General features: G+C 41.5%; 1 protein-coding gene across 4 annotated transcripts in view; it reads left to right on the plus strand.

The window, feature by feature from the left end:
• The window catches only part of ANOS1 (anosmin 1), a 515,987-nt gene that overhangs the window by 392,408 nt on the left and 104,451 nt on the right, over positions 1-19,128 (plus strand). For all 4 annotated transcript variants that reach the window (XM_033107670.1, XM_033107678.1, XM_033107686.1 and 1 more), the window contains one exon: positions 2,495-2,542. In XM_033107670.1, the coding sequence (XP_032963561.1) occupies positions 2,495-2,542 (48 nt within the window). The remainder of the gene's footprint in view (positions 1-2,494; positions 2,543-19,128) is intronic.

The following is a 19,128-nucleotide window of genomic DNA, read 5'->3' on the forward strand; positions in this document are numbered from 1 at the left end:
CGACCGCACCTGCAGTGGCAGCTAGGGGCTCCCTTCTCTCCTGCAGAGGTCCTGCCCATCTGCCCAGGAACAGAAAGGCCTGGGCGGGAAGGAGATGGAAGCTGGTCCAATGGCAAGGTTTCCAGAGCAAGTACAGGACTTCTGACTGGACTCCAGGAGGCTGCAGATCCTCAGATGGGGACCCTCCAAGGTCACTTGACCCCGTCTCCAAGGTCGGAGCCCATTTACTTCAGCTCTGAGTCTCTCTAGGAGGTTCCTCACTGCTTTCCATCGCTGGGTCTTGAGCCTGGAGCGCCGAAGTCAGGGCCAGGTGGCGCTCTGACAGACATGGTCCTAGGATGTCCCAGCGGGAGACATTATGCCCAGGGCACACAGGAAAGACCCTTTCTGGAAAAGATGATGAAGGAGGCTCTCGCTTGGGAAGTTCTTCGAAGTGGCCTGGGCCCTGCTCTCAGCTTTGCCATCGCGCGCTTTGCAGTGTCTGGCCCCCGCTTTCTGCAGTTATCACCCTGTTTACAACCACACCTCAGCCGGCGTCACCCCCCCTGTGAACTGTCCGTTTGTCACCAAACCAAGGGCTCCTTTTATGGAACGTCAATCTGTACATAATGCTCTCTTTCTTGTACGCTTTCTACTAACGCTTCATTTCCAGTATTTGTCCAGCTTTGGCTGATACTCAATCTAATTATTTCTCCGCCGCACACCCTGCCAGAAATCAGACTGAATCTTGTCCCAGGCTGTTCCTGGACTCCTCCAGCTCCACTCCTCGCTGGTCTGACCCAAGAACACTGATCCGCAGGAGCGCTGAGGGCTCAGTAAGGCTGCATGGGACTCTGTAGGGGGATGGGGAGGTGGTGCCAGATGAACTGAACTCAGAGGGATGGATGGCAGTTTGGGGAAGTTGAGGCCGCAAAGGGCCGTTAGGGACAAAGGGCAGAGAGCTTTTCATCGTGAGAGCCTCACATCGGGACTGAGACCTTTTTTGCCTACTAATCTTCACCCAGAAGAGAAAATCCCTCATGCTATACAGTTGCGATCTATCCGGTGGTTTTGGGAATCCTACGTTATTAAGATCCTATGTGATTATGTGTTATTAATCCTATATTATTGAGAATGGGAGATGTGAAGGTACGTTACTGGGAGTGGAAGACAAACATGTGGCCTATCCATACAGTAGAATTTGACAATCAAATAGAAGGACGTTCCGATACATGGGACACCATCGATGAAGCAAACCTACTGTACCCTTTGGCGCAGTGTAAAAGATGATGAAATGAAAGAAGCCAGACACAGAAGACCACACATTGAATGGTTCCATTTACACGACATGTCCAAAGTAGGCCAATCTGTAGAGAAAGAAAGTAGATTAGAGGTGGCCAGGGGCTGGGGAAAGAGGACAGAATGGGGTGTGACTACTAAATAGGTACGGGTTTCTATCTGGGTTGATGGAAATGTGCAAAATGAGTGATGGTTCGTTGCATACTCTTGTGGATATACTAAAACCACTGAATTGTGTGCTTTCCACAACTGATTTTTATGTGAATTATGTATCTCAATAAACTTGTATAAAATATTTTTTAAAACTATGTTATCGGTTTGATGGTTTCCTCTTAACTGCGCACGCAATAATATTCTATCCATACTGACTTTCTTAAAATTAAAAGTTTAGAGGTTCAAGCAAGAAACCGACTATTTTATCTCAGACCCGACCTAAACTCCAAAGACCTGGAGTTCACAGCATCTTCATTATTGGGTCATGGTTTCTTCTTTTTCTACCAACAGCCTAGCACAATCTGACTTAAATATAGCAACCAAAGGAAAAAAAGTGACTCAAATCTTAGTCATGTAGAACGAGAAGTTTCTAGGCAAAAATCCAAATGTTAGGGGTAAGAAATCATAGTCTTAATATTTGTTTTCTATTGAGTGAACATCAAGCCATGCTGAGTGGTTTATGAATATTATTTCATTTAGTCATGCCAGTGACCTCATACGTGAAATATTGTCGATTTGCTTTACAGATGGATAAACTGAGGCACAGGGGTAGTTCGTCCCTCATCCTTGTAAAAGGTCAAGAGAAGCGTTTACATATGAGATCTGATTTCAAACTCTTATTACTGTGAATGGGTTGGGACCAGCCTGCAGGGTGCCCAACTTGTAAATTTACTAAAACCACTTCCTCTGAAAGAAAGGTCTACGTGTTCATTTTCCCTGATGGTCAATATTCCATTGCTCAGCACACCTTGAGACATGGCTCACTTTTCCTTTTAGACAACTCGAAATCTTTTGATTTTATATGTCTGTCTTTATTTATATCATGAAGTGAAGGACAAAGCTGGACTTACATGTTTTATCTTAGGAAGAGAGACACCTATGAGGATGGCAGCATCGGTCTTTTGTTAACGCAAATATTTAAAAATTATATTGACATACACGTGCGTGTACTTTTCAGTTCGAAACTTATTTCATGAGTCAATATTTATTTTTCTTTTTGCAGAACAATGGTTCCATGGTTTGGTGCCAGAATCACAAGCAATGTTCTAAGGTATGTTTCTTATGACCACATCAATACTGTATTAAAAAAAGAAAAAACTTGGGATTTGGGAGTAAATATAGAGGTACAAGAAGCTGGAAAGGTAGTGCAGAGAAATAACATGTACTCTTCACACCCAGTTCCACCAGTGGTTACACGTTATGCGTTTGTAGAACGACATCAAAAGCAATACCAATTGGTATTGGTACGATGTATATAGTTCTATGAGGTTTTATCACGTGTATAATCAGTCATTGTAGCCACCACGGCAATCATCAAGATACCACATTTTGCCGTGTATAATGCACACCCACATTTTTGACCCAAACTTCAGGGGGAAAAAAAAAATCTTTCGTTTTAATATTTTAATTCAAAATTTTATTTGTTTACATTTGGTACTTGTTTTTTGTGTTACAAAGAAATTTTAGTATTTTTTAAAACATATTATGGTATAAGAAATTGTATGGAACAAATAATTACAAAACACAAGAACGGATACAAGGTACAAGAAATTTTATGTACCGGGGACACATTTACGATATGTACGCATCCCAGAAGGCCAAGAACTCTTCGTAGTTGCAAGTTCGTTGTAAGTTCAATAAAAGCGATTGTCATATTCCATTCCATACAGAGTATTATCTTGCATACGGATATCGTTATTGATTTCTAGTGTTACACTTTTAACGCATAAGCATAAATAAAAGAATTAAAAACATTGATATAGACATGGAATTAGTACTACCCCTGTATAATGTACATCCTTATTTTTCCCTCACAAATTTGGGCAAAAAAGTGTGCATTATACACGGCAAAATATGGTTCTTGTATCAATATTTGTGTCTACTACCTTATTTCTCTCTTTATTTTGTAATTTTTTTAAATCAAAAATACAAGTTTAAGGAGAAAACATCTTCCAGTTAGACCAGAAGATTTAATACATTCTACTTACCTGTGTTATTTTTTTATATAGTTTGTTTCTGTGTAGGAATTACTGGTTAAATAATTTCATCCTTTAAGCAAATAGTCTCTTTTCCATTTTGGGATATTTCGTGTTGCATACACATATTGTAAAGTTGTCATTATACTCATTTATATGTTCAATAGCATACATTTCTTACCTCAGTCCCAAAACCTCACAATATGACAGCACTTTAGCTCCAGTCTAGAAGTAGGTTTTACATTCAGATTATATAAATGAGTGAAGGTTAAACTTGCCAAAGATATTGGAGCAAGTTTGGAACCATAATAGCATTTGATGGGATTTATTTCATGGCTATTACTATTAGACCCAAAATTGAAGCATTTCTTTATTTTATAACCAAAATTTCATCAGAGCAATACACAATAACACTAAAATAGTATACTCATAAAGAATGTTATTACTTTGAAAGGTCTGTCAAGCTCATTATCTCAAAGCATATGTAGAATAATATTCCTAAACCTAAAACTTTTATTATAGTGAAAAATTACCACATTCATGCCTGCACTGTGTCATTTAATACACATGAATGTTATTAAAAATGGAACAGAATTGTTATGTGAATGTGAAATAATGTGGTGAAAATAAGCTTGCTCAGTTCTCACTCTCTAGATCCTGAGCAGAAATGAAATGTCTGGTTTATGATCCTTTTACTCTTTTTATATAATATCATAAGCATTTGCTCTGATAAGACATTTTCTGGTTCAATAACCTGCCATCCACCTTTGTCTGAAAATATTGCATAGGAAATTCCAGAAGTAAACAATTTGTAAGTTTTAGACTGTGTGCCATTCGGAGTGTTGTGGTAAAATCTTGGGCTGTCCTGCTGCATCCCACCTGGGATATGACTCATCTGTTTGTCCCAAATATCCATCCTCTTACACCCTATTATCACTTAGTAGCCGTCTATCAGATTGGTTATCAGAGCTGGAAAGACTACATTCACATAATTTTCACTGCAGTGTATTGTTACAGTCGTTCTATTTTATTATTAGTTGTTCATCTTTTAGAGTGGCTAATTCATAAATTAAACTTTATCATAGGTACATGTATGTGTAGGAAAAAAGATAGTATATTCACAGTTCGGTACTATCCATGGTTTCAGGCATCCACTGGGGGTCTTGGAATGTTTCCCAGGTGGATAAGGGAGGGGCTGCTATAATTGTTCTTCAAGTGGAGTTTTGGATAATTTGTTTATATCATCATTGCAGGAAAAAAAATATACACACACACACGTGTGTATTACATATATTACATATATTATAATATACACTATATATATATATATATACACATATATTTATACATTTGCCATGAAGCTAACTAAATTTCATAAGTGTGCTTTTGTCCTGTTTTGTATTACTTGGGTATTACGTACATGATAATTTGTTGTATCAGGATTATTTGTCATTTATGCACCCCTTCTTATCCTATCGAGAAATTAATTCTTTTTACTCACAGTAGAAATGTACACACTTGGAAGTAGTTCATTTGAACTACTATGAAAATATCCTAATTAAAGAAAATTGCAGTGCAACGGATTGCACGTTGTTAAACCATATTTTTGTAATTGAACGATCAAGGTTGACACGGGAGACTGACTTTTACAAGAAAAGAAATCAATTCCTTTTGCTTGAAAGGGAGAAGGAGTCAATAAGCCACAACTAACTCCAGCAGAAGCTTGACTATATTACGAATATATTACGAAGCTGACATAAATTTAAGGTTTGTCTTTAGTCTGAATCCTTGGGAAGGAATCTTACATGTTAAACAAAATTGATCTCCTTTGGATATTCGCATCACTGGATACCTTTATGGATAAGTAGAATTTGTATTTCTTTAGAGATTCATGAAGCACGTGTAGGCTTTTCCTTTGCATCTTTAGGTTAATGAGCTGAACGGTGAATGAAAGTAACTCCTTTACCTGTGGAGAGATTGAGGCATATACGTAGTTCATAGTGGTCCTGCAATCATCCAGGACATGGGTAGAAGCGTCCTCAAGTTTGGAACAGTGTCCCCTCTGGTCTATGGCATAGAGATCAGTGACTTGAAAAACCATCTCGAACAAATACTGGGACAGAAGAGTCAAACACAAAACAAAAACAAAAAACAAAAAATCCCAGAACTAATGTTGATGATATAACTTTCTGAAGATGTGTCAAAAGATAAGGCTTGTGTAATATGGTATAGAAACCGCACACTTTCTGGTCATTTCTGGTTACTCTCTGCAACGCCTGTCCCTCCAGAATCCCTCCAGCATGTGATCTGTTCTTCCCATCTAACTGTACCCCCCCACCTTGTCCATTCTACCCTCACCTCTTACCTGGACCAATCCATGGGCATCCTGTTCGGTCTCCCTGCTGCTTCTCTTGTCTTAAGTGCCTGTTTGAAAGGCCCTTTACAACATAGCAGCTGAGTCATGCTGTTACTTACCTTACACCTTTGGATGTCCACCCCCACCCCCCATCCTGCTCAGACTAAAACATCGGCTCTGTCTAACCTTGCTTTCCTGGTCACCCTACCAGCCACTTACAAGCTTCACTGCCCATACCACATCCTGACATGACATCATATACTTATTCCTTTACCTGCTGAGAATCCGTTTCCTTCACCAGAAAGTCAGCTACGTGGGGGCATCAGCTCTGTTCTCCCTGTTCTCTGAGCCTAGAATGGTGTTTGCTACAGAGTAGTTGCTCAACACATACTTGTGACGAGTGAATGAAACCCACACATTCCATATTTTCCTCCCCAAAGGACATAATTCCTGCATTACCTCTGGGCGTGAAGTAATATGCAATCCATTTTGTATCAGTGTGCCTTAGCATGATTATTTATCATTCAGTGGGAAAATCTGCGCTGTTTTCCTGGACTGATAGCAGCACAGTGAAATCAGCACCGTGTACACGCAAGGGTCTTGAGCCCCATTCAGTTCCTGGATAACACAGAGTAGTGCCTTCTTGTCCAGCAAAGGTGGGGAGGCTGGTGGTTCTTCACCTGGGGTGATTTTGCTCCCCAGGGAACATTTGGTTATGGTAGTAGACATTTTGGGTTGTCACCGCTGGTGTTTGGTAATCCAGTGGACAAACTATTGGCATCCAGTGGACGAACGATCGTGGCTGTGTTCCAATACAGCTTTTTTTGTAGACACTGAAATTTGAATTTCATAGACTTTTCACCTGTCATGACATTGTATCATTTTCTCAATCACTGGGAAATGTAAGAACAGTTCTCAGCTCACTGGCTGTACCGAAACAGGTGCCGGGCTGGACCTGGCCATTTGCCACAGTGTGCCAATCTTTCTTGTATGTCACTGTATTCACGTCTGTGAAAGCACACTACAATGAAACAACACGATTGCATTCTTCTGTCTTTACACAGACATATCTTGATGTACTGACCGTTAAAAGCGGACAGCTTCTGACATCGTGGTTGGTTGTGTGGTGAGGATTTGCTGAATGAATGGGAAACAACAGTAAGAAAATGTGCAACATCCATTTTCTGAAACTTCCATGTGAAAATGTCATTACCCGAGCCAGCAAGAATTGAGAAAGACTTCACAGTGGGCAAAATGAAAAGATTTCTGGGTGTTCTCTCCATTACCTGCTTCTGGGTTATCTATCTTGTTGGCTGTCTTGGAGCCATTTTCCTACTCTGTAAATGGTAGAACGCAGATAATAGTGTAGGTGATTCTTGTCTGTGGAAATGCAAATGAATTACGTCCACGGGAGTGCAATGGACACCTACCCCAGGCATAGCTCTTCTGCAGCTGTCTGTTGGTCCATTCCCACATTCCCTACTTGTGGGACCATGTGAACATTCCTTGGATTTCTCCTTTGACCCAGATGCAACGCATTACTGGTTCTTGCAGAATTGCATGAGTTAAATCAGATCAGGGACACACCATGTTTGCACGAGAGTCATACGGTTACTTCCTAGACAATTTCTCCTTTAACATCACGCTCAGCTACCTTGCAAACATTGCATCTGACTGTGGCCGTCTTGGTGACAGCCCACGTGTCTCTGGAGAGCAAGCATGCTCGTCCTTCGGTCCTTCTCCTTTTGGGGGTGATAAGTCCCTCCCTCGACGTTTGTCTCCCATTTGGTTTTGAGGCTATGTGCTGAAAAGCAGTGATTTAGGGCCCCGTGTTGGTGCAGTGGTATGTGGCTTTGATCTCAGTGGGAGTTCGGTTCTTATAAGGGCTATAACTCCAAATTCTTAGTCATTTCCCAGGTTTATTCAGAGCCAAATTTAGAAGTGAGGAAGATTGGTTTTGCTTGTATGAACATCTGGACGGCTTCATGTGACATCTGTGAAATTTACTGGATAAGGGTCAGACCTCTGAAACACAACCGAATGTGATTGCTGAAGGTTTTTTGTTTTGTGTTAGATGCTTTCTCTGATTTATGTGGTAACAACTGTAAATCCATAGAGCCCAAGGAAAATACACTTATAGGGGGACCGTGAAAACTCAGGCACATATGGAAATGCATTATGTTGAATATCCTTTATTTCTTTGCAATTCTAAGAAACAATGGATCGGAGTTACAGATGTTTTATCTACTGTAAAACATGTAAAGCCTATTGCAATACTTACTGATATTCATACGATTTCCCCGACTTTATATAATCAACGCCCAGAACAATGTAAATGTACATTGAGATTCTCTTGTCCAAAATATGGACATCTTTTGGAAATTACCAATAATTGCATAGGTGGAGCCACCATTGGTAATGATTGTCAAGCGGACTGTCAGGGGAAGAAAAAGAACTATAGGTTTGTGCGCTGGAAGAAAGAGCCTCTTACAGAAATCCTCTCCAATAGGATAATTAATTCCTATGATTTTGGGCACCACTGCTATTCTTTACATCAGCAAAGACCATGCCAGAGAGTAAATAGGATGTGAGGGTCTGGGAAGAGAAGAGAAAACTATTCTGTTATCTCCTTACGCCAGTGGTGGAATTATAATTTGTGTGGAATGCATATGAAAAGAAATTGTGAGGTGTGTTCATGTTTGGCTAATGTTCTCTTGAGAAAGCAATCTGCATATACAATATTATATTAGCATGATTCATAACAAGTGTCAAATGCAAATCTGTCTTACTGGCCTAGCGCAGCATGCCATACACGGCAGGATTTAAGTCCCCCAGTGACGGTTATGTGAGCCATGTTCCTTTGTGCTTACCAAGAGGTGACACCTGTCTTAAGGGACACTTGAGCTCTTGAATTTCAGCTTATAGGTGGTTGAAAATCTGCAAGCTTGAGTGAGGGCTTAGAAGGACAACATCCTTCTCAGGTACTCCCTCCCACATCAAATGGATATCGTCTCGGATAGGAAGGCAGAAATTGCGGGGGAAGAGAGAGAGAGATGTGAGAGAATGTGAAGCAGACAAAACCCAAAAGAACTTATAAATGAGGTAGCTAAATAAACACCTAGTGTGCCAACCTCATTTCACCAGTGGTGAGGAGTGGTGCTGCAGGCTTCCAGCAGGGTGCTTTCTAGCGATAACGCAGGTGGATGGGTGAGTTAACATTTAAACAATTAGAGGTGTGCTGCAATCTTGCCTCTGTCACGGCCCCCTGGAATGCAGGCTTGCTGTTCTAAGTGGAACCTCCAGCATTCCGGCTGCGGGAACGGGACTCACTCATTGGCTTTCCCTCACTGGATTCTTGAGGTAAATGTCCCCTGCCCTCACGCTGGGAACTTTCATCAAACATATTAGTGTGCTTTGGGGTGATATTAGTGTACAGTAGCTATTTAGGACATCCCAGGGGTTTTCCGCTAACAACTAGCCTCGCTGCTGAAAAAACCAGCAAAGCTTCCTGGCCAGGCTTTTAGCACCACAAATACGTAAGGGAAAGAACAGGCTCTTATTTAGGTTCCCACTCAATGTGGGACAGATTAATAGCCCAATGTCTTTCTGATTTTCTGTGTTCATTTTCCTCGGTGTCAAAGACTCCCACCTGCTGCAAACGTCCAAGCGAAGACAGGTGGGAGGGAAAAACCACCTCCCTGTAAGTCCTCATTCTCACCCTTTCCTAATCCTTTACTGTGAATTGGTCCTCCCTTCGATGAAAGACGAGGCCAGTGAAATTTCTTCCCTGGTTTATGATGGAAGAAGGGCTCCTGAAAGCTGGTTTAGGAAGGGAACCCGTTTTGAACCAATGGAGAGCATGTCAGCCAGGGCCCATTACGGGGACCCCAGAGGAGCTCTGATTGCTGGAAGAAGTTGGGTTTAATCAACTGGCACAAAGCCTCAGCACCCACTCAAGGGAGCTGCCATGTTGCAGAGAGGAGACAGCTTTGGATCTCAGTGCCTGGGTGGGCAGAATGGCATTGGGTTATGTTACTCTCCCTTCTTCAAAGAGGGTTTCTGTCAAAATACTATTCTCTACTGGGGTAAAACCTCTCACTGGCATTTAGGGGTCTGCAGTGGCTTTTTTGTTCCATCATTTTGCCTCCATGCCATAGGCAGTTCTTCACCTGAGGGTGAAGCCTACTTGTTGTACCTACCATGTTTCCCTGAAAATAAGACTTAGCCGGACCATCAGCTCTAATGCGTCTTTTTGAGCAAAAATTAATATAAGACCTGGTCATATATTATATTATGTTAGACAAGACCCGGTCTTATAGTAAAACAAGACTGGCTCTTACATTAATTTTTGCTCCAAAAGACGCATTCTAGTTGATGGTCCAGCGAAGTCATATTTTCGGGGAAACAGGGTAGTGGTACACAGGAATTCCTCTTAGAAACCTAACTTGTGTTTGTGCATAATCTGTCTGGGACACATCAGGTGTCTATGTTTTTGAAGAGAGCAGTCATTACAGGCAAATGAATCTAGGTTTGAATTTCAACGCTCTTTTTACTGGGTGAACAAGCATACGCTCTTGTAGGGTAACTTTCCTGATAGAAGCATGGTAGGCTAATTGTGAACTGAAGTCATTCTCCTTTCTCATGAGTTTTTCCTTTTTACCTATGTGATTCGGAAGAACCTCTCTCACCTTCTAAATAATCACATTCAATTACCTTGGTATTTTTGCAGCTAGCTTGGGTCCGAGAACTTTCTTATAAGATCTGTTGCTCAATGCATGGTATTCTTTGTGTGATTTGTAGTGTGTGTGTGTGTGTGTGTGTGTGTGTGTGTGTGTGTGTGTGTGTGTGTGAGACAGAGAGAGAGAGAGAGAGAGAGAGAGAGAGAGAGATACCTAAACTGGATTTTTATTTTACACTCTTTTGCACCCTAAAATTATTGTAGTCATGCTGTACGGGATATACCACTGAGGTCATACCTTCTGTTTCCTTCTGGGTTGGAAGAGAGAATGATTTTTTTCTAAAGAGGACCTTTGGCAAGTCCTCCCTTCGCCGTTGATGCTTGTCGAGGCAGAGGTCTCATTACCTTTTTTTCAGACAAAGATCCTCGCCAGGCTCTTTAATTTTCACAGTGGATATCATAGCTAACAGCAGTTCTGCAAGCTATGAAATGACAATGACATGTCAACACAGCCACTGCACTGCTGACACTTGCCAAAGAACATCAAACTCATGGTTTCCTTGTGGTATCAAAAGGCACCCGAGAGAAACCATATTTATACACGTCTGCTGGATATATAGTTTCCAGATGCTCTACAAGCTATGCCTTGATTACAAGACGCAGCCGGGTAGCGTCGCCATGTCAAACTCATCCCTTAACGAGTGGCTTTCACTGACTCACAAGTTGCTATAATGCAAAGTGTGTGGTGTTCTCAGAACAGTATTGCACAAACCCAGCCGCTCAGGTCCCTCTGAGGAATTGCTGAGGTCCCCGGTCTGTCGGTCCACGCAATGTTCGGGAGGGAATATGGAAAGACATCTATTCTGGCCGCAGCATCGGTACTAATTATGCTTTCTCTGGAAAATGGGCAACGTGTTAGGCTATGGGTACTGTGGGTTTTCTAACCGGTCGTGTCCCCACCCCCCTTTAGAACTGGCTGTGCATAAAGTGAAAAGGTAAAATAGCCTGTCTTCGACAAAGCACACCAGGTTTATCCCTGACTCCACATGTTCATTTAATGTCCCAGTTTTTATTTTTGTTTCCTTTATCTCATTGTTCCCACCCATTTCAGATTTGCATTCTGGCTATATCACGTGGCTTTTTGTAAATCATCTTGACTCCCTTTAAGAAGGAGAGATGCCATACATCAATCCATACAATAATAAACAACTAGAAAGGGGTCATATTGTAGCTGAAACTTGCCTGATAAGTTCTTTAGCTTCCTCAACCATTTTATGCACAATTTCATGGTTAGTTGAGATGAGGTGTCAAGACACTTATACTCGTAGCAGTGGCTTTCCAGCTCGGTAGGGTTGGTTTGGCTTCCTACTGTCAATGGAAACAAGCGATGGTGGCCTCTTGTGACTTAGGGAACCACGGTGACCGGGGAGAGGCAACAAGAAAGGACCATTGAAGTGACGAAACCAGGGAGTGCGGGATAAACTTGTTCTGAGGGAAGATGAGGTACGTGGAACAAAGGTGAAAGGCTTTTGTGCGTGTGTGCCATTTGGAGCCAAAGGGGTTTGGCCCTTGTCTTCACAGATCTCAAGTCACAAATAGCAGAGGTCAAAGAATCATCTTTAAAACTACACAATAAAGAAAGGACTTCTCTCAACTGGGTCTTTTCAGAATGTAGCTACCAGTGTGGGTGCGTTCATTTTCCATTTGTGCGAGGGAAGAAATGACATAGTGTGTACGTTGCAAAGCGCTCTCTCTCTCCCGCCCCCACCCTCTATTTTTATTATTATTAGCAGTAAATATTTATGTTGATTTCTGTGAAGGACTTTCTCAATGTGCCTTAGGTCATGGGAGCCCGTATTGAAAATCTAAGCATGAGAAATAGACGTGCATGACCTAGGTATCACCTTCTCAAGATTACAGTGCAAAGCCCACCCCGGCAGAGTGGGGGGGTCATGGTGGATGTGATTTTCATTCTTCCCAGAGCTCACGGGGGCGTGTGTTTATTCATGTTTGAAGGCAGGTTGAGGAGAACCTCAGGCTGAGCTGAACAGGAGAAATGTGCTGGTGGTTAGAAAGACGGGATCACATGGCTCTGCCTTCCCAAACAATATGCACATTAAGTAATACAAGTGACTAACGCTGCTGCGTCAGATTCCACACAGGGAACACTGTTTACAAGGGCTGTGAAAGCCGTGGGCCAGGACCAGCTTCACACCATGCACGCGGCGACCGTTTTAGAGTTCGGCCTTCCGCAGGCTTTTTTCACGTGCCCGGGTGGGAGCCTGGTCGCGAGAAGGGGGCGCTGCCCAGCTCTCCCTTCCACCCAGCTTGCCTCGGTTCTCTGGCGGAGCTTTGGACGGCCCCTCGGCTCCCGGTTCTCACAGCCGCAAGGTTGAACTTGGGTGGTTGCAGATGAATGAGCTGTGTTTCCCAAGAGAAACTGCACAAAGCCTTCGGGACTGTTAAGCTGTGAGGATTCATGGTTTCGAGTTGGGGAGGGGTGTGTTCAGCAGCTTTCCCCGAGGGAGGGGAAGGGGGCATGCGAGTTTTGGCTTTTTCCATCCCACTGTATGCACGTTTTCCCTTTTTGTAGGAGGACATAATGCGTACACTAAAGGGTAACCCGCCCCTCTTCCTAAATCCTGCCACAAAAAGATACTTACTAAGGCTCGCATTCTGAAGAACTAAATGCTTCTTTAACTTTGCTTTATCTGCTTCAGTGAGCACAGTGTCCTGTGTCTGGGGAATTCACGTGACGGCTGTGGGCAGCCCTGCCTTTGCTCTAGGGCTCTTTGGGCACAGAAATAATCCCTCCCGAGAATCTTTTGAGAAAGCAAGTGAACTATGCAGGCTAATCAACTGTAAATCTTGGCCATCTCGCAAGTGTTGCATGAAGTCGCATCGAAAAGTGTTCCGATCACCCAGAGGTCTGCTGCTCGTCTCGGTAAAGACAGACTGTAGTTGGAAGACCCAGAGCAAATTCACGGCAAATACGTTTACGTGCTGTATTCTAAAGCTCTGGAATGCTGTTCCCTTTCCCTCCCAACCTTTCTCACCTTTGCCCTGCACACCCTGGATCTCTGTTTCCCTATTTCGGTTGTTTTGTGTTGTTCTGTTTTTTTGTCAGATTGAGACAAAAAGACAATGAAACGCCTTAGAACTTTTGTTTTCCAACTGGTAATGGAGACTATTACAAGGAGATGTGAACTCTGATGGAATATTAAATTACACACACCGGAGGCTTTTCTAGATCCTAAATCATTTCCCCCTCAGTCCTACTACACGATTTGGCAGCAAAAACTCATGTAGGTGGGGGGAAATCACATCCTCGTGCCTGTGGGCCACTGTGCTTGAAAGCCTGATGTTACAACATTCGCTGCGATTCTTTGGGGTCTTGATCAGAGCTTAGGCCACAAGAGCTTGCCTGCCTCGGACTTGGACTTGTATCAACAAAGCATTGATGGCAGCGGAAATGAAGCCTTACGATACTTAAACTATGGAGTTGATGCCTCTCTTTCTGAATCACCAAAATCGAATGGAAATAACACAGTGACCTTTGCCCTCTGATATTTGGAAGGCAGAGTGGGACTCCATTTTTGGCTGATGAAATGTCTTCAATCTTCTCAATATTCCTCCATCCAGCTATCTATACATACACAAACCTCTGTGATACTTCCATCCTGACTTCCAGATTTCAACTCCATCATTTCTGATATATGGCCTTATAAAAACCCTTCATTCTTATGACCTAGTTTAAACAGATTTCTTCTGCTGTTTGCATGAGCCACACGGGGGAGAGAATTTGGTCTTTGGGCTGCAGTGCTGACGGTGTGACTTACGAATTCCAGGACCTGCAGCAAGTTGCTCATTTGCCCTCCCCACACCTACCCCTGTTCCTGATTCTCAGTGTTAATGAAAGACATGACTGGTCCCTCACTCCTCCAAGCCCAAACCCTCCAAATCTTCCTCAGTGCCTCCCTCTCCTTTACCTTTCTACCCACCTATATGTACCTTTACACCTTCTGCAAAGTCCTTCAGATTCATGCCTCAAGCTCCTTTGCCCTCCTCCCTGCTCTACCGCGAGCGTGGGCTTATTCCTGAGACATACTCGTCCCTTGGCCATGACTGTGACTCTTTCACGGCTCCCATCGTCTAAGAGGAATGCGTCTCAAACATGAGCATGCTAAAGAGTCTCTTCGTGAGCTCTCTCAAATACAGACACCTGAGTCCGACCTCTAGTCAGACAGTTGGGCTGGCGCCTGAGATTCTGCATTTCTGAGAGTCTTCCAGTGGGTTCTGCTGGTCCAGGGTAGCTTTGCGTTTTTCACCGTGAAGTATGAGGATAGCGGTTGGCTTTTCCTAGATAGTCTCCATCAAGTTGAAGAAGTTATTCTGTCTTCCTAGCTTTCTAAGAGTTTTTAGCATGCATGGGTGTTGGATGTTGTCAAATGCTTTTTCTGCATCTATAGATATGACCACGTGATTTTCCTCTTTCAGTCTGCTGTTGTGATGAGCTACATTCATTCATTTTTGAATGTCGGACCAGCCTGGCATTGCGGGGATAAATCCCACTTGATGGTGGTGTGTAATTCTTCTCATGCTCTTTTGGGTTCTATTTGCTAACATTTTCTTGAGGGTTTGCATCTGTGTTCATGAGATTTGTCTACAGTTTTCTTGTAGTATCATTGTCTGGTTTGGGCATTAGGATAATGCCAACCATATAGAATGAGTGAGAAAGCATTCCCTCTGCTTCTATTTTCGAAAAAATATTGTAGGTAATTGGTATAATTCTATCATTAAATATTTGGTAGGTTCACCAGTGAACCCATTTGAGCCTGGTGCTTTCTTTTTTGGAAGGTTACTAATTATTGACTTAACTCCTTTAATATAATAGATACAGACCTACTCAGATCATCTTTTTCTTATGTGAGTTTTCGCAGATTGTGTCTTTTAAAGAATTCGTCTATTGTATCTAGTTTCCCAAGTTTGTAGGCATAGAATTGTTCATAGCATTCTTTTATTATCCTCTAAATTTCCACAGAATCTGTGGTGATACGACCCTTCTTTCACTTCTGATATTAGTAATTTGTATCTTCTTTCATTTTCTTTGTTAGCTGACTAGAGACTTAACTATTTTATCGATCTTTTCCAAGAACCAGCTTTTGGTTTTGCTAATTTTCTTTGATTTCCTGTTTTCAATTTCTTTGATTTCTGCTTTAATTCTGATTCTTTCTTTTCTTCTGCTTATTTTGGATTGGATTTGTTCTTTTTCTAGTTTTCTAAGGTAGAAACTCAGATTATTGATTTTAGATCTTTCTTCTTTTCTAATATATACATTCAATGCTATACATTTTCCTCTAAGCACTATTTTCACTATATACCATAGATTTTTGAAAAGTTGGGTTTTCTTTTTCATTTAGTTCAAAATAATTTTAAACTCCTTTTGAGATTTCTTCTTTGACCCCTATGTTATTTAGAAGTGTGTTGTTTAATCTCCATGTGTTTTGGGGTTTTCCAGTTATTTTCTGCTATTAATTACTAGTTTTAATTCCATGGTGATCTGGGAGCAGACATTGTATGATACCTGTTCTTTCAAATTTGTTAAGGTGTGTCTTACAGCCCAGAATGTGGTCTATCTTGGTGAATGCGTCATGTGAGCTCAAGAAAAACGTGTGGTCTGCTGTCGTTGGGTGGAGTAGTCCATAGGTGTCAATTATGTACACTTGATTGATGGCTGTTGAGGTCAGCTGTGTCCTCATAGGTTTTCTGCCTGCTGGACCTGTCCATTTCGGAACGAGGGCTGTTGAAGTCTCCAACTACATAGTCAATGCATCTGTTTCTTCTTGCAATTTATTCGTCTCTGTCTCATGTCGTTTGACGCTCTATTGTTAGGTACCTACGTGTTAAGATCTGTTATGTCTTCTTGGGGCATCGATCCCTTTATCACTATGTAATGCCCTTCTTTATCCCAATAACTTTCTTTACTTTGAAGTCTGCTCTGTCTAAAATTGATCTAGCTAATCTGCTTTCTTTCGATTAGTGTTATCCTAGTATATATTCTCCATCTATTTACTTTTAATCTATATGTGTCTTTATGTTTAAGGTGGGCATCTTGTAGACAGTATATAGTTGGTGCTTATTTTTTGATCCACTCTGACAATGTCTGTCTTCTAATTGGTGCTTTTAGACCATTGACATTCAACGGGATTATTGACATAGTTAGATTAATATCTACCATATTCATTACTGTTTTTGTTTGTTGCTCTTTGTTCCCATTTTTTTGTCTTCTGTCTTTTGTGGTTTTCATTGAGGCTTTTACATGATTCCACTTTGTCCCCTTTTTCTGGCATATTGGTCATACTTCTTTTTAAACTTCTTTTAGTGGTTGACTTAAATTTGCAGTATACATTTACAATTAATCCCAGGCCACTTTCAAATAATACTATACCACTTCACTGGTAGTGTATAATAATAAAAATAATTTTAATTCCTTCGTTGCTATCATTCCTTTCACTTATATATAAGCATACAGAAATATACATATTGTTGAATACATTGTTGTTACTATTATTTTGAACAAAGTGTTATTAATTAAGAATCAATAACATTTAAAAATTTATCCTCACTTATTTCTTCTTCGATGTTCTTCCTTTGTTTATGTAGATCTGAGTTTCTGATTTATATTATTTTTCTTCTCTGTAGAGAACTTTTCAACATTTTGTGCAAGGTAGGTCTACTACCGAAAAATGAACTCAATTTTTTTTTTCTTTTGTCTGAGAAAGTCTTTATTTCTCCTTCATGTTTGAAGGATAACTTCACAGCGTACAGAACTCTTGTTGGTGCCTTTTTTCTCTCAACTTTTTAAGTATTTCTGTCCATTACTTTTTATCTGTAGCATTTCTTTTTGGTTCTTTCTTAAGATTTCCATCTTTGTGCTTACCTTGCTTCTCTGTTCTTCATGCAGTCAACTTTTCCCATTATAGCTATTAGCATATTAATGATAGTTGTTTTAAATTCCTGATCTGATATTTCTAACATGTATGTCATGTCCGGTGCTAATGGTTGCTTTTCCTCCTGTAACTGTTTTTGTTTGTTTTTCTTTTAACTTTTGCTATGCCTTGTACTTTTTTCTTGAGAGCTGAATGTGATCTACCTGGTAAAAGCAACTGTCGTGAATAGGCCTTAAGTGAAGTGGTGGTTAGGTGTGTGGGGCGGGGAAGCGTTCTGGACTGTGCATTTCAAAGGTGTTTCAGAAATGTTTTCTCCCCACCCCCTTCAGGTGGGACAGGCTGGCTAAAGCCGGTTGGCGTTGGGGATTTCCTTTCCTGAGGTCACTTAGGCTCTAATACTACCCAGCAGTTTAGGGTCGGTCTGGTTAACTGATTTTCCTGAAGACCCTGCCGAGGAGACCAGAGTGCTCTGGCATATTTCAGAATGCCTCCTGTCCCCTCCCTCTGCAGAATCTTGAGGGAGTTTTTCTCCAGTATTTACTGTGGCTATCTGGTGGAGCTCTTGGACGGTAAATCTCACAATATTAGGGGGCCCCCTCATAACTGGGTCCCCCTGAAGTTTGAACCTCCCAGAATTGTTAAAAAAGCCTCCAGCCTTTAGTCAATTGCAGTTCAGCTTTTGTACCCGGCAGTATTTCCCACGGTGGCTTCCACTTGTGGATTTCTGCTGAGGTAATCCGTGACTCCCTGTCTTCACCAGTCGGTCTCTCCATTCATGGGAGCCATGGTTTGTTCTGTGTCCTCCCTTCTCGGATGGATCCAAGCAGAGTTGTTGATTCTTCAGTCTGTTCAGCTTTTTATTTGTTGTTAAGATGGAGCATCCACTTACAAGTTCTTTACATGTAGAACTGGAAACCGGATGTTCCCATATTTTGGTGTGAAAATCTTTTTCTCCAATGGCCAGATTTAATTTCTTCTGTGCAGACTTCCCTGACCTTTATATTTCTCTAGTCCCAGGACCATTTAGTCAGTCCCTCCTATGTGCTAACAAAATGCTGTGTTCATGTTGACATTCATTGTCTAGTAGTTTTGTGCTTTTATGTGATTGCATGTGGAACCCAAGATTCGTGAGGCATGGGACCTCATTACATTGCTCTCTCCTTTATTTATCCTTCTTAGCTCACTTGACGTTTGTTAAGCTTTAAATATATGCTATCTGTGTGCCTGTCCCTGTTCTCATTAAGTAGGATGAAGGGATGGGATGTAGGGTTGGATATAAATCTTGCTGTCTGAATCAGAATTCTTACACTCTGTGCTCTCAAAAGTACCTTCTGATCAGTATAATTCTTTCACATCCTTAACGTACATGAGTGGTAATGTGACGTTTTTATTTCTTCTAGATTCCTCCCAAAATGTGTGGAAAGCAACTTTGGCTTGATCTTCAGTCATGATGTTAATATGTTTCATTTGGTTAACATTTCAGATGGCAAAAATCTTCACATAAATTAATACCGTTGGCCTTTCAAAGCAGCGTTTGTAGATGGGAAGGGAATGTATTAATTTTCTTTGGCTGGTGTGCAAGGTATGATGTAGAGAGTAGCTTTCTCAATGTCTCGTGGCTAGTCAGATGTGAGGACAGTAGAATGGACTCCAGTGTCCTTGGTAGCTCTGAAAGCA

This window comes from Rhinolophus ferrumequinum, chromosome X (assembly GCF_004115265.2).
Source record: "Rhinolophus ferrumequinum isolate MPI-CBG mRhiFer1 chromosome X, mRhiFer1_v1.p, whole genome shotgun sequence".
Classification (NCBI taxonomy): Eukaryota; Metazoa; Chordata; class Mammalia; order Chiroptera; family Rhinolophidae; genus Rhinolophus; species Rhinolophus ferrumequinum.